This window comes from Aricia agestis, chromosome 12, assembly GCF_905147365.1.
Source record: "Aricia agestis chromosome 12, ilAriAges1.1, whole genome shotgun sequence".
Classification (NCBI taxonomy): domain Eukaryota; kingdom Metazoa; phylum Arthropoda; class Insecta; order Lepidoptera; family Lycaenidae; genus Aricia; species Aricia agestis.
In genome coordinates, this window is record NC_056417.1 from 10505973 (window position 1) to 10523255 (window position 17283).

The window sequence follows — 17283 nt, forward strand, 5'->3', positions numbered from 1 at the left end:
TGAGGTGGACTTGGACTGAGGTGACAGATGTCCAACTTAGTGAACTCATAACTACCCGAAGGTTCAATTATAAAATTATTATTCGAGTTCCGTTCTACACAGAACGTATCATCGAAATATTGATTCATAGGCAAATGATGGACCTACGTCATTTGGTCGGATTATGTAAATTCCAGATTAGCCGTCATCTGTCGGTTGGGTTTGATGTAAATTACGTAGGTCCGCCATCTGCAGAATCATCTTCTCTAATACTTACGGTCAGGGCCGCGCCAAACCCCCACAGCGTCTGTGTGCAAATTCTTAAAGCGTTTTTTTTTTCTCGAATTATTCAAATTAATTTTATTTCTTACAGTTATATTTTGTTATGACCAAAATTGGCTTCGACGGGGCGCCCCTATTATCTTGGCGCCTGTGTGCGCCGTACAACTTCTGACTTCGCACATAACGACGGCTCGGCCCTGCTAACAGTGTTTTATTTTTAAAAAACTTACACTTCAGGCGACAGTTTGTTACTGCTTCATCTTATCTGCAATTTTTGTCGGACAGATAAGAAAAAAATTAAGTTATGAAATCTTATTGTGTTTTGTTTATCACATCCTAGATCATTAGTGCCATTTTAGTGCTATACCTAATATCTAGGCTATAGCTCATTATTTTTCAGTCAGATTCAAGTGCCTATAGTTTTTTTATTTATTTAATCGAATAATCAAAATGTGGTGACCAATTCACAATTTCCATTACTGAAAATAATAATAATATTATTATTACTTATACCATTTCTTATAGAAAATCGATTGGCGAGCTACTTTTGTCATACGCTTTAGTTATCGTTTTCAATGCCACTTTATAATATTAGTTATATTATAATTAATAATATATTGTAGCAATACGTTTATCGCGCGAAAATCGTAATTATATTTTTTGTGTTATAAACTATCTTCAAAGTTCTCACCACGACGCTGAACAAATGTTAAAGGTTAATTTCATCAACCTTTCATCAAAATTATTTTAGTGCCTGAACATGAAGTCAGGAACTGAGTGCATACGTTGTTGTGGATATTAAAATCATTTATCTTTCACTTTCTAACGGTCTAACTGGCTTAATAAAGGCATTTTTAAACGAAATACTTATTACAGTAAATAGTTAAATATTATAATATGACCCCTTTGCGGGGTATTTAGCTATTAACTGTAACTTGCCTTGCTTGGGAGTAAGATTCGTTAAATGAAACACTAAAATATTATGATAATAAGGTTTCTTGTTTGAATAATGCTAGTTTACAATAAGATTACTTTACCACCTTATACATAAATATCAATTACTTGTATGTTCACAATGTACAATGTTAAGTTTCTTAAAGTTAAATTTTGAAACAGTCCGCCGGGCCTCCGACCACAAGGGCACTTCGAATAACTTCGCCGATATAATAATATAATACGGATATTCACACTTTACACTTCACTCGCACACACTTCGTTTAAAGTATAAAAAATACATTTATATTGGTAATTGTGCATTCACGTGTAGAGTAATGCTTAGCCCACACTGTGGAACGCTCCTAAAATATTCAATTTGGAAAACGAACGACCACAAAAATATCGCCAGTGTGCGCCAAGCATAGCCGCATACAGAAGAAACGAAAGCCTTTAACATTAAATTACGAAACAATTGTGGCACTTTGAATTTTACATTATCTTAGCTAAATACATTTTTGGCAAATGAAAACAGCCCAAACTCCAAAACATACGATACACACTCGGTTGAATAAAATGAAATAATATTAATGTGTGATACGACATTAGTTACAGATGCGATTCCAGATAAAATATTCAAATATTATTATGATAAGACGCATTGTGTAACTAAATTCAAAGATGTATAAATGCTAAATTTAAATATATTGCTAAGGTCCCTATAAATTATGATCGTGGCCTATTCTAACAGGTTAAAAATGAGTACAAATAATCTATTTACAATTAAATATTAAGTATGACGTACAGAAATTTGTGCTTAAGTTGAAAGTTATAAATAAACTAAGCTTGAACAACGCACAGATGCTCTTAATCTAATCATAATAAGTTATTGTTATTTGCCATACAGCGGTAAATAATCAAAATTATGCTTATGGTGAAAACGAAGAAGAAAATTGAAAACTTTCGAAAGATGATTCAATGAAAAAAGTAATTAAAAAAAAACATAAAAAATTCTTTAAAATATTTATGAAAACAGATAATTAAGGTTACTGTGACGTTTCACAATTCCGTATGAACTTAATATGCTCGTATTCAAAATATCTGCAAACGAAAAATTTTACAACCCAAAGACCAAAAGCTTAGTCATATTTTTACAATGATTACATCTAATTTGTATAAAAAGGTTGGATTATGTGCAACAACATAAATGAAGTCCGGTGCGACTAATAAAATGCAACTGACTAGTTTACCAATAAATTCGTAAAGATCACGTTATTACTTAACATCTGCACACATTAACCTTTGATCTCAAGCTTTACATAAAACCCATTAACATATACTGAGCGACCAACCCTCATGATGATCACTCTCTAAAAAGAGACATAACGATCGTTCTTTCTCTTTCACGCAGATTCAACAATAGAATAATGATTATGGCTCCTACGGAAAAGAGAAAAACATAAACACCGTATGATCGCCTTTTCTTTTAGAAGATCGTGATCATTCCATGAGATTGCTCCATTCCCTACAACCATAAAACAAACTTAATTAAATATTAGAAATACGTACTAGCATACTTTATAAATTAACTTTAAAACCTACACAGACTTCATTCCGTAACTATAAGATATAAATTGACGTAACCAAAAGTCATCAAAGTGATCCTTAAGATAAGACAGAATCCGTGAAAATTATAAATACATGAGAATAACTAGTATTTACTCGCTATTTACATTATTTAGTAATATACTAAAATTTTGTATATAACGCCACATTACGGTATATGCTTAGACTTAAAGATGAAAACAATGAACGTACTGAATAAGAATATTCCTATTGAGAACAAGAAAATTAAAGTTGATAAAAGTAGCACTTCAACATTTTCAAAGACAGTGGTAAAAAGTTATACCTACATAACCGTAATGGACATATTGTAATGCATAGTATAAATACAACGTACTTAAGATAATGAATATTTTACAAAATATACACATTGTCAATCATTACATTTTTTAAAGTTCGTAATTATTAAGAAACAGACCCTTGAATTGAAAAGAGTAACTTGATTAAAGGAAAGCGACTTTCTATTAACAACAATGGTTTACATTGTTTAGAGATGAGAGAGTGTCTCACTAGAACAGCATGGTGGCTTTACCAGATTTTTTAATTACAAAATACCCACTGACAAATTGGTTCCAATACTAGTAGACAACAAAAGTGGTAAAATTTAAAATATTATTAATGGACGCTGTTAAGCATTCGTGTACTAACCCACACAAAAATTACGTATTGAGTTATGAATGCAGTTATGTTCTTTAGATGATTTAGAACAAGACTGCATTCAAAATTTAACGACAAAAAAAACACTAATGCTTAACAGCGACCATTTATAATCGTGGAAATAAGTTCTGTTTACGAAATGACACCAAATGTGAACTTCATACAAGAATTTCAAAGAATTTAAATTCTTTGTAAACAGGAGAAATAAAAAAAAATAAACTCTTCGTAAACAGGAGCCGTATCACGAAACCGTTTTGAGACTCAAACAATCGTACGAAAATGTCGCGTCCTACTGTAACAAACGTGAAATGACGTTGTAATAGCAGGACGCGGCATTCTCGTCCGATTGTTTGAGTCTCAAAATTGTTTCGTAGTAGGCCTACTGAACCGAGATTTATCTTAATCCCCTTCATATTTAGACAACAATGGTGCCACCAACGTACTTGCATCACCCTGATGTTCTAGTGAGTGAAGAGAATAGGAGAACTTACATTCACATTTTAGTGTCCTATAGATGAATCTGTTTAGGGTCCTGTTTTGATACAACTCTAGTCTAATTTCACGCACTAGGAATTGGTTATTTAATGTATCACAATTATTTATTTGGCTTTAGATTTTTGAAGCGAATAGCGTTGGGCAATATTTTTATAGCTCCACACAGTATAATTGTATCAATAGAAAGATCTTATAAGTGACTTGATAGTGTTATCGATCTTGAAAAAAAAACACAAATAGTAAATATTATGTTGATATTTGATAAAACTCAGATTTTCATCAAATAAACAAATCAAACAGATCAAATAAACCTTCTCTTCCTTTGAAATCGAATAAAAATAATTGTAATCTTTCTGTGGGCTCTCGCGACGTTAGAATATATCTCATTTGATAGCTTTATTATTGCTTGTCTTCATGATGCAAAAATTAAGGCAATACTGTTTACAAATACATAATATTTTAATGGCAGTGAAGTTGAAATATTACAGCAGGTGATAACATTTCCTATTCTAAGAATAATCAACAAAACAGTCACTCTCCCACAAAAGCCACTCTCGCTGAAATGCCATTGATGATATTGAAAAAATGTATCGCTGAGTTTATTTTAAACTCTGACTTAGGACCTTTTTCACCACTCCCTGATAAATGCTAGATAGCCTATCCACCACCTAACTTGACAGATAGAGTATGGAAAATCTGTCACAAAAGTTGTGGATAGCCTATCCGGCACTTGATCTGGAAGTGTTGAAACAGGCCCTAATGGTTTCAAAGCGATAAGTGCATAGAGATGTCATATTACTTAAGCGAAATTAATTATTCATATCTGTAGTCGGATGCTAAGAACGGAACACCAACTCATAGCCCTGGACGTAAACAGTGCTTCATTTAATTTACAAACGAACGGGAGCTACAAGTTTTAAATCCATAAGAATAAATCTAAGCCGGATACCTATCTATAACGTTCAAAGGCATGTCCAGGTTACAATTTTACTTGGATGATATTATTGTTGTGCACTTCGGCAGGTTCGACGAGGCGGGGGGCGCGTGAGGAGCGCGGGGCAGGGGGGCGGCGGCGGCGGGGGCGCCCGGGCCGCGCGCCGTCATACGCCGTCCATCTGCCGCACGCGCACGTCCTGCGACGCGCACATGTCCGGCGCGAACGGGAGACACGTGAAGTACGCGCACGCCGTACACTCGTACGCGGGCGCGGCGTAGAACAGCGCGATCAACGCACACAACATCCCGGCGGCTGACACTAGACACACCCACACCAGAACGATCTTCCTCCGTCTCTCGTAAGGTCCGAACGTGATGAACGGTAGCAAACCGTACGACAGTAAAAATCCGAACACAAAACCGAATACGTGAGCGAAATTGTCAATCCAAGGCAGCAGCCCGAGGAGAAAGAGAGCGAACGCGAGTCCTATTAGTTTCAAGAGCGCACGACGGGGATGCTTCAGAAGAGGCCACGCTCCGATCACCTCCACTATGAGACATGCCAGCAGACCAAAGTGTGAACCGGCCGGACCCACCTGGAAATGCAAACGTTTCAATATTAGGCACATAGACTTAATATTCCTAGCGGAATAGAGAAACAAAGTCCTGAGCAAGAGAAATGTCACTATCAGTAACACTGCGTGGTAAAAAGAGACGTGTGATTCATGACAGCAACACTCTTTTTTTGACGTCCAGTCGGCACGTGACGCACGTTGACAATTTAATCTCATAGAGATCATGTTCAATCATGCTTGTGTAAGTGTATACGTACACATATTTTTACACACAGATGAAACCAATTTCGGTTTCGTTTGACAGCTCGAGATTGTTGCTCTATTCCGCTAGGTATATTAACTTTATGATTAGGCATTGATTTGACATCAACAGTAAGCATAAAAGTCAATAAACCGCTTGGATAAAAGTTGGATCTAATGATGCCGAATACTCACAATTAGTAATTCAAAAACCCCCATGCAATAGATATCTAAATAGTTACATAATAGCAAGTAAAATATTTTACCTCTGCTCTATAAGGCTCGAAAATGGCTGATGCCATGTTCCCAGCGACACCACTTCCTAAATAAATAACAGCCATTCTGACGGGTCCAGCCATTTTCTCCAAATCCCTCATGAAAAGCCACTGCAAGGCTAGCGTCGCTGCTAGGTGTAGAAGTCCCGCGTGTACAAACAATGACGTCCAAGCTCTATACAGTTGGTCTGGACGTCTGCGTCTCATAAAAGGCAGCATTCCACATACGTCATCTAAGCAAGAAACCTGAAACACATTATTGTCAACATTAAAGTTTAAAATATATAATACAAGTGTGGTAATCTTGACAATATCAAATATATTATTTATTTAACATTATACACAATGTACCATCGAGGAAATTGATTCCTAGGCAGTTGACATACCAATTACCAACGTCATTTGGTCGGATCATGTCAATTCATTGTTAATTGTGATCTGTCGGCTAGCCGGCTAGCCGCGTTACGTCAAACCTAGGTTCGACGTAACGCGACCAAACTACGTAGGTCCCCCAGCTGCCTAGGAATCAACTTCTCTGATAGTACAATGGCAGACTTAATACCATAGGCCATTTTCTACCAGTCAACCAACTTAAGTCTCTCCGCAATTTGCGCTTATATATTTTCAGTCAGCGTACTTGAAGGTAGCTAAAGACAATGAATGAAGATAAAAAAATGAATGAATTAGATGAAATTTTATTAGCTTGGTATATTCCAGCCTTTCCCAAAGTGGGCTATAACGCCACCTTGTGGGCGCTGAAGGTCTAAAGGGGGCGGTGTGGGACCCAGAAAAAATGGGGGCGTTGTGTAGAGGCTTGCGATTTTATCCGGATGCATTTTAAATTGAAACAATTGGGGGTGGTAAAACATAATATTTTGTTCTCAAAGAGGGCAACAAAATAAGTTTGGGAACCACTGGTATACTCACTTGTGAACATAAAGAAGCCTCTTCATGAAAATAACCCTTAACAAAGTCACAGTGCTCTCTCGTAGTGATGACACACTGTCCGTGCACTCCTATACAGCAAGGGTGGCCTATCACTTCACAGGCCATGTGTTCCGCTGCATGGCCAGCCCTACCGGCCGCCGCAGAACCGTCTATCACAGATTTCCGACATATCGGCCATTTCGTTATATCGTCAGGCCATTCGTGTGGAGCTATCGAACGAGGTGCTTCGCAGAACCTGAAAAAAGAATTTAAAAATCTATATTTTTCACAGCTCACACAATCGATATTAGTGACACACTTTTCATGTTAAGCCTACAGCTAAACATTCTGATGTTACCAATGAGCCTGAAGAACATAATATTAATATTGTAGTGAAACCCAATACTGGACCAATTACGATTTTTCTTATAATATTTTTTCCATACATGTATTCATTAGTCACAGTCGAAGAGTTGGATTATCTATTAAAAGTTCAATTCCATTTAACTGACTTCTAACAAAGGAAAAAGTTTCTCAATTCGACCGTATATGTGTTATTTTTTATATAAACTAGAAATAATTAGGGAATAGTACTTACTTTGGATCCAAACCACAGACCGAGCCAGATATTCGACCCCCTGGACCCGATTCTCCCGATGACCATTTCTTCCACGTTGATATTGTATTCTGAAAATAAAATGTTAATTATTTAATTAACATGCCATTTAAATGATTTACTACTTTTAAAAGGACGATTCAATTTATCTTTCTTGCAATCTCACAAATAATTTTAATCAATTTATAAACTTACCTTTGGAATCAATCCTCGTATCTTTGGTAGCACAAGAAGAAACAAATATTTTAATTTAAGACAAAGTAGGTACAAAGCTGATTACATACAATAGGTCACAAAATATTATTATAATATTTAATGAATACCTACATTAGGGCATTAAATTGAGGACTTAACAATTTTGTCGAATCAAAATATAGAAATGTTATTTCTGAAACTACACTATCTTCTGGATCTTTGGTTATCTCAATATCACTACAAAATTTTTCGTTAATTCATACAAGACTTCATCTTACCGAACAATCTGCTTTAGACGATTGCACACAGCCCGAATCGTCGTTTCGTATGCAGCATGCCGTATCTCTTTCTCTTCTTGCTGATGCAGCTATTGCCCTCGCTATCCTCGCGTCTCGCCTCATACAAGGCGCAAATTTCGCTCCTAAATGTATAAGATCTGCTGCTCGTGGACCTAACCAGAACGATGCAGGCTCCTCCCATTCCACCTGAAATGAACGCATACGAACTCCCTTAGTGATCAATTACGGATTCAATAAAAACTCAGGTTAGTCAACTGGGACTACTTTTTCGAGCTTAAGCCCGTTACACGTTCCTACCGTGCCCAGGAGACGAGCCAAAGCTCCCGATCTTTATCAAGGTTATTCACAAAAAGAAATGAGAAAATATTACAGCTAAAGACGTCGAGACATTCCCGAGAATTGCCATACCAATATTATAAATGCGAAAGTGTGTATGTCTGTCTGTTACCTCTTTACGCCCAAACCGCTGAACCAATTTTGCGGAAAGGAGAATGAATAATGAATATAGTGGTCCAAATTTCCACCGCTAACGAGACCCATATTGACATATATATAAATATAGAGTAACTTTCATTATAAAACAAATTAAAAATAAGCTGTCAGTAAAAAGTTATGACCATTTAAAAAATATTTTTTGACTGAAAATATTGATATTGATATTCATCTATTTCAGTAAAAATCTAATAGGAAATGCCAAGTGATACGACATAACATAGATTGAGTAGTTAAAAAGTGCATCATAGGAATAAAATGGTAGAAAACTTTTTCATTCCGTCATAACTTCTTTACTTACATTATATTTTTAGGTCCAGTTATAATGATTCCGTACTTAGCAGACCATTACGTAAGTGTTATTGGTTGTGGACATTTACATCAAACTCAATACATTTTTATTACATCTACAATATTTTTCATACAAAATGGTAAAAAATACGAATTTTCATTCAGCCATAACTTTTCACTGATAAGTGACAGGGTATTTTCGATTGCGGTCTGGTTATAATGATTTAGTATTTAGTTGACAATTTTACTGTATAGGTTTCGTTAGTGGTGGAAATTTGGACCAGACTCCATACATTTTAAAACATACTCCTTTGGCATGGAGAAACTTTGAGTCCCGAAAAAGGACATACAAATTTTTATCCCGGAAAAATGTACGGTTCCCGCGCGATAACCGAATTTTGATGCACCGGTGTTGCGGGCGTCGTCTAGTAATTAATACACCTATACCGAGACTTAACCCCAAAAAGGAATGTTCATTACAACTCGCAAAAAATAAAAAAAATATAACCGAAAAGCATGAGTAATGCTTGTCCCTTGTGGTCAACGGCGTCAAAGATGACATCATAAGCGACAAAAACTAGACAAAGGGAAGTTCACAAAGGCCTTGTGACCCAGATTCGCTCGCTCATTAATACTCTTACTTTACCGTGTCAAGCTCCGCCTTTGTATGATACGTTAATTGCTAATTACACATGTCCCAAATGTCTGTGACGCTTTCTTTCTTCAGGTTATGATGCCAGACAAATTATACAACTTGAGCGTCTGTTTTATTTATTTGAATTGACTTTAAATCGATCAATTTAATTTCAAATTGATAGTCTTTAAGAAAACGATGGCTTTAGCATCAGAAATCTTCTTCTGATCTCTGATCTTATCAGGAACTTTCTAGTATAGAAAAATAATTTCAGAAAAATGGAAAAAGGTAAAATATCTATTTAGCATAATTTTAGATAATCTTCACTGAATAATATATTTAAGGTTAGAACCTTATAAACTTAGAAGAACCAATTTATTCAGCGAAACGAGAGAAAGCTAAAGAAAACTTACAAGATATCTCCACAAAAATCTAAATATGCAATACGAACATAATGAAAAAAGCTAAACGCGCCTTTTATATTCATAAAGAACCGCAAAATAGACGATTGTGTAAAAAAATGGGGAAAACATCTTGCGCGATGCTCTCTCCCATAAATCGCCTGTAATGTGCCCGGCTAAAAGCTTTGCGTAGTTAAAGTGAAAAGTAAATTATGTTACTCAAAGTCTATGGGAAAACCGACATTTTTTGTTGTGTCAACGCGAATTAGCTTTATTTTTATGAATTTAATGATTATCCTCTTTCAGGAAGCGATGTCGGCTATTAGCTTTGTCCACACTGTGCCTTTTTTTGTTCATCAAGGGCATGCGTTATAGCGCAGTCAACGTCGCACGTGAGGCATGCGGCATGCCATGCCCGCGACGCTATGACACTTTTATTTCCAACGCGGGTGGATTTTGACGCATTCAATTATTGAATATGCCAAACGAATGTTGAATAAAAAAATGATGACGAAAATTGAAGATGAAATTGAATAGTGTGGACATAGCTTTTTCGGGATATTTCTTTTCCTGTTTTAAAAGCCAAGGTTTTGGATTACACCAGATTAATTTTCAAAAATATATTTTAGGTACTAATAAATTATAAGAAGTGTCTGTCTTGTCTGCTGCACATAAAAGGCCGATCTGGTTCTGATGAAATTTGGAAGGAAGATATTGCGACGATAGTGACGATATAGTTTTTTGAAGAACATAAATAACCTCCTCCTTTAAAAAGGGTACAGTGATAAGCAAATTCTTGGCGCAAATATCGTTTCGGCCCACATTTAGTATTTAAATGAACTTTATCCTTTATCTAGCCTAGAGATAATATTTTATAATCTATTTTTCTGCTTGATATTGATAGGGCAGACAAGTAACTTTAAAATATTTTTGGAAAGACGAGTGGGCTGGTTTCGTCTAATGCGTTTTAAGATTGTTACGTAGAACTACGTTTGTGTTACCCAAAAGGAATTTAAGTCTGGAATTTGTTAAGTGCTTTATTCCAGTCGTGAAGCTAATACCAATAAGATCATCGCTATTCATCGCTATGGTCTGTTCACGTCTAGTTTAAACTTCGTTGGCGTCATATTCAGCAAGTGATTGACAGTACGGAGGCATTGTTCATCACTTTTGATATTGTACTTCCAAGTTATAATCCATACTAATATTATAAATGCGAAAGTGTCTGTCTGTCTGTCTATCCGTCTGTCTGTCTGTATGTCTGTTACCTCTTCACGCTCAAACCACTGAACCGATTTTGCTGAAATTTGGCATGGAGATACTTTGAAACCCAGGAAAGGACATAGGATACTTTTTATCCCGGAAAAATGTACGGTTCCCACGCGATAAACGAATTTTGGCGCAACAGAGTTGCGGGCGTCATCAAGTTGCATATAGATTGTACAATATGACTTATAAAGCCTCTTTTTGCGTTGCTGTTGAACAAATTTGATTGCCTCCATGACGCTGTCTACGCCCCTCTCCATGTTACAAATCCCTTGCATTCTGTCCACCCAAAACACCTAATTCCAATACAAGTCCGAGAAGTAAGTGGCGCTATTTCTGGCAGTATTTCCAGACCAATACGACCAGCAAACCTTCGAAAAGAGAGCTTATTCCGTCTTAGAACGTCGGCAACGCATCTGCAGCTCTTCTGATGTTGCGAGTGTCCATGGGCAACGGTAGTTTCGTTGCATCAGGTGACCCGTTTGCTCGTTTTCCCTCTTATACAGGGTGTAACAAGACTAAGTGATAATACTTATGAGTATTTATGGGTAATCTAAGTTAATCTTTGTGTAGAAAAACTCATGACGCACGGGCGCTTACACATACAAATCATAAAAAATATTTAGCTCTTTCAGCGCTGCTACTTTCACAGTGAACTCTATATAAGGAATACAGACAGACCCTAAAATATATATCACCTTGTATAAAAAACCCATCAAAACTCACCTGCTGTAAACTAAGGCTTTTCACTAGGACTTGTCCGGAGTGCGTATGCCGCCCGAAGCCGACCGGACCGAAGCCGTAGCAGAGGAGTGACAGCAGCAGCACCAGCGTCTGCACCGTGCTGACCCACCACGTGAAGTACGGCCGGTAGTCCGTCAGCTCGTCCAGCTGCCGCGCCACGTCCTCCTGGTGCGTCACCGACTTGCGAAGTGAACGCCTGGAATGGAAATTGTGAGGTTCTTAGTTGTTGCGTTGAATACTTATGAGGGACATTTGAGGCTACGTAGAGTCTATCGTGTCAATTGTCGTGTCAAACAGCTGTTATATGTCACAAATTAGCTTCCACGTGTCACGATATAGCTGTCATATTGTGTCTGTCTGACACGACATTTGACGCGAAAGCCTACCGTCCCTCATGGCAAATGATAATATATCCATGCACAACCCTTATTGCGAAGTTAAGAATTTAGTAGAAGGTAGTTAAATTTTGACTGTATAATTAAAAACATCCCATCCATACTTTATATTACTATAAGGGTGTATGTAAGCTTATAGAAGCTTACATACACGCTGTATAGACAGCGTCTATATGGCCAAATTGGGCTAGATATTATTTATCGTTTAATAAGTATGCATAATGCCGCTTCCCTAAGTACTATAGTAGAAAGAAAGAAAGAAAGAAAGAAAGAAACTTTATTTGGTAAAACAGTAAAATATGTACAATACAAATAATCAATAACATTTCAAATACAAGTCTTACCAAATCTTAATAGTAAGTTATAATACACTTTAAAATTACATTATAATCACTTTTGAATCTTATTCAAGACTTCAAAAGCACTTTTCCCTAGTTTTATTATATATAACGTCGCTAGTTTCATTATAATGCCACCTACAGATTTTTGTAGGTCAGATAATTTAGATGACTTACAAAGACTTTGATTAATATTGACGCTAGCGCTTAATTTTTCGCAGAAATCGGCCGTCGATTTTGAGTGGGCGTAGTGCTGATTACATAATTATTTATTGAATGGGGCTTCGATAGAAATGGGCACAAGGTGATATTAAAATTATTTATAGAACAGATATTTATTGGGAACAAAATTTAGTTACAAATCTTACATCAATGAGCTTTGAAAATTGAAACACACATCTATGCCCTGTCTGAGTACCGGTAAATACAGCTTTTTCATTTGTTTTATTAAATCTTTATGATTTTTAGGCAGAATTTACATGGGTCCCCCCAAACGCGCGGTTTGGCGGACGCATATTAATCCAGCCTAAGGCTGAAGCCAAACAAACGAGCGTAATTTGTGAGTTGCGAGTCGCAGAATGTCGGCCGGCAGAAATTATGCTGCATTCAGTTTCATACAAAACTCCTATTTGATTCACAAGAGCTTAATTCTTTATTAAAACCGAAATTCTGCGCAAACCACTGGACGGATCGGGCTGAAATTTTGCATGCAGGTACATGTTAGTCATCCGCTAAAAAATTATTTTGATAAATTCAAACCCCAAGGGGTTAAAATAGGGGATGAAAGTTTGTATATAATAATACAAGAAGTATTATTTAACGCGAGCGAAGCCGCGGGCAAAAGCTCGTACTGAATATATAACAAACATAAATAATGGTATTAAAATTAAGAACAAAATATCTAATTCAGAGTATATTTTTAATTAAACTCGTTGGACCTAACATTAAAAATTCAACGTCGAGTCGTTAAATACTAAAACAGACGTTAGGCACTCTAAAACATAATTAAAATGCATTAAAATTTGTTTGTCCGTCCCATATTCGGTGCCCTGCGGGAGAAAATTAGTTGCTAAATAATATTTTGGGTTTTGGAATTTATTTCACTTTAATATAACTATGACATGCGACCTTAAAAGTTTGACCCCACGAAGTAGGTCAAAATTACCGTAACCCCTGCAAAAGGTTGGGATTGTACATTTGTTTTTAGTGATGGAAATTAAAATCAGGCTTTTAATTATGTTGTGTTGAGCTGGCTATAGACAAGCTGTGTTGGCAATCTAAAATCGTAAATGCGGTTTATTTGGAATGCCAATGGATAAATATATTATGACAAGCTTCTTCGGGATGGCAACCATGCTGTGATTCGTTAAACTTTATGCCTGTGCACACTACGTAAATTTTTCGGGAAATGCGAAATGCGTCTCGATTAAACTTTTCTTCGCAACAGCCAATAAACGCCCGCCGTGCTAAGCATTGACCAATGACATCGCTATAAGTTTCCAAATCCGATTTCAACGAAAATTATGAATCGCCCCGCTAAACACAGCCCGTATATACTATCCTTTATGATTTTATATTATCTTTGCATCTAATTCGTCGGTCCATTGTTACATAGGCCCTGCCCTCATTGTCTTTCCGATCCTTAGGTGTAGGTCACTTGATATTATGCACAGAAAGCTTTCGTGAGGACGCGACCTTACTCGTAGTTCCCAAAAGGTCATTGCAATATACCCGTTAATATCGTGTCCACAGGGTATTAATATAAAAAAACCATTATGAGGTTTAAAATGTGGCCAGCGAAGCCGTGATATATAGCCGCCGCGAATGAGTTATGTTTCATACATTCTACTTATAATGAGCAAAAATGTAAATGTAATACCTTGACCTTTTTGTATTGTGTAATTTTATTCTTCTGTAATTAGTTGTATTGTTGTTGTAACTTAGGTGTAGTAAACTGTGCCTATTTATTTATCTTGGCTTCTTTAGTGTTAAGTATACTTACGTACATAAGTATAAGACCTTTTCAAGCACTCACATAATATTATTGTATGTTTTAACCACTCCTCATTCTGCCATTTAAACTCGTGCTTGAGGGAGCTAGCCACCATTAAACATGTTTTGTATACTTCTTTTTCTGTGGTGTGTTTCCATTACTATCTGAGAGGTCCTAGGGAGCAGTAGGTGTGTCGAGTTGACGTAGATATTATAACGTAATATACGTTACGCTACGGACCTAGGTTTGAGTGTAATGACGTAGGAGTATCTTAAATTTTCTTTTAATATTGTTTAAAATATGAAACAAAACCATCAAAACTGGTTTAACCCATCAATCCCCAAGTGGCACTCGGCTGTCGTATAACAATTTAAAATGTATCTCTGCGATTCCAACGATCGAGTTTGAAGTGAAAAGTAAATAAATGTTGAATCATTATTGTAAAAGCTTACCAATCTCAAAACGTATTCAATCCATAGAGATTAACTTAATCTTTTATCTCAAAACACGAAAATAATAATGATAAATGATTCCTGACGAAGTTCAAAGAAACGCAATATCTAAATTTCCTTTGAGCACCAATAATTTTACTATACGGAATAAAGTTGTTAATGCTCAAACTAATATCCGCGTTGTTATGAAGTTTCCAGCTTTGAATACTAGTAAAAACTCTTAACAAGACTACAGAAGTTCAGCTCGTGCTAGAATACAGTCATAATAAGTTAATATAAAAGTCAAGTTAGTATTATCCGGTACAATTTTACACGAATTTAATAGAAATAAATTATAATTTATATAGGAACTGTACTAAACTTCATATTCAAATTACTTATGACGACAAAATAAAGCCTTTTTAGGGATATAAAAGTAAAATAAAAAATAAGGGGGCTCCCGTCCAAAAAACACAATTTTTGTCCTAATTTTGCTCTATAACGGTACGGAACTCTTCTTGCGCGAGTCTGACTCGCACTTGGCCGATTATTTACATCTGTATTAATCGCTATATTTACCGTTTGACTTCTTTATATTTCGTATTAAGAAATGTAATTTCAGCTTCAGGAAAACAACATACTTAGCTAAGCAACATAATAATATGACAAGAAATCGGGCTAAATAAAACGCCAATTTTTTAGTCCCTGCAAAGATGCAGTTCCACAAACAGTCGAAACACAGCAAGGAAACCTTGTAAAGGCTCTTTCCTTTACAAGGTTTCCTTGCTGTGTTTCGACTGTTTGTGGAATTGCATCTTTGCAGGGATTAAAAAATTGGCGTTTTATTTAGGCCTAGCGCGCACCACGATTTTAATTTTTGCGACACGATTTCAAAATCGTGCTGTAAAAAATCGCAGAGAATACGGTGCGCGCTCTGCGATAAATAAATAGTGATCTTTGCTCACTTTCACCATGGATTTCGTACAAGTTGCTTGTCTTTAATTAGAAGGTTTCAAGACCTAATATTATTATGTCCTATTCTTGACACCGAAAGTTATATTAATTTATATAACATATATTTACTTACTAATTTCACAACTTCGTCTTAATTTGTTTTGTTAATTAATTTTGTTATTATGTTTCGTTTAGTATAATTTTGTATCCAAAAAAGCAAATCGTATGTTTTGTGCGATACCAGTGCCCAGATAAACTGATCCGGTTTATGGCGCACTATTTTATGTTGTACAAAACTGTGTTTCTAATGATAAATACTAATTTAAAAAAAAATACGTATCATTATTAACTAACTACTTCGGAGGATCAGAAGAAAAAAAAAGAAAATTCGTCAATACTGGACTCATCCTTTTACAGCGGATAGAATTATCAAAGGTTTCTTTTATCAGAAATACCATGAACTTCGGATGTATCCCAAAAAATTCTTTGGCTATTATAGAATGAAAATTAAACGTTTGACGGATTACTGAGAATTATTGGACCTTATATTGAATACAAAAATACTAGATGGCGAAATGCGATCCCAGCTTATAAACAGAATATAAACTACTACGATGTTTATTGTGGGACAGATGATATGTATTAATCTGAAGACAGTTGAAACACAAATGGAGTGCCGGCCGGCCCGAGTGTGCGATTTTATTATCGCAGTGCGCGCGGTACCACACAATTTCATATTCTGCATTTTATTTTCGCGACAATTGCGTCGCGAGCAGTCGCAGCAAAATGTGACAAATCACAATTTTAAAATCGCTGCGATTATTTACTCGCATGTGCGCGCACTGTCATACTAACTCATACGTTGTGTTTCTGCGATAAAATAATCGCGCTGCATAAAGTCGTGGTGCGCGCTAGGCCGTAGCCCGATTTCTTGTCATATTATTATGTTGCTTAGCTAAGTATGTTGTTTTCCTGAAGCTGAACAACCATGCAACAACATGTTTATTATTTGACCTAAAATGTATCAAAATTTAATAAATTCAAGCCAATTCAACTTATCAACCTATTCGTGAAAGACAACAGTTTTTTGCGACAGTTGTATTTTCCGGGTAAAATATAGTACCAATTTTTCAATCCCTGTAAAGATGCATTTCCACTAACAGTTGAAACTCAGTAAGGAAACTTTTGTAAAGGCTCTTTAAATAATTATGGCGGGGTCGATAGCGCCATGAGTGCGCAGCGAGGGCCGCAGACTGTTTTTGTTTCAACTCTTTCAGGTTTAAAAAAGGGAAATGGATTTAAAACATCAAAT

The 17283-nt window shown here is 36.1% G+C and overlaps 1 protein-coding gene across 1 annotated transcript in view; it reads right to left on the reverse strand.

Annotated features, from left to right (window-relative positions):
* Positions 1 to 4221: 4221 nt before the first annotated feature.
* Positions 4222 to 17283, reverse strand: part of LOC121732194 (inactive rhomboid protein 1) — a 148075-nt gene continuing 135013 nt past the window's right edge. The window contains exons 6-12 of the mRNA XM_042121992.1: positions 11843 to 12056; positions 8012 to 8218; positions 7734 to 7754; positions 7521 to 7609; positions 6923 to 7178; positions 5987 to 6241; positions 4222 to 5501 (exon numbers count right to left, since the gene is read on the reverse strand). Coding sequence (XP_041977926.1) covers positions 5070 to 5501; positions 5987 to 6241; positions 6923 to 7178; positions 7521 to 7609; positions 7734 to 7754; positions 8012 to 8218; positions 11843 to 12056 — 1474 coding nt within the window. The 3' untranslated portion in view covers positions 4222 to 5069. The remainder of the gene's footprint in view (positions 5502 to 5986; positions 6242 to 6922; positions 7179 to 7520; positions 7610 to 7733; positions 7755 to 8011; positions 8219 to 11842; positions 12057 to 17283) is intronic.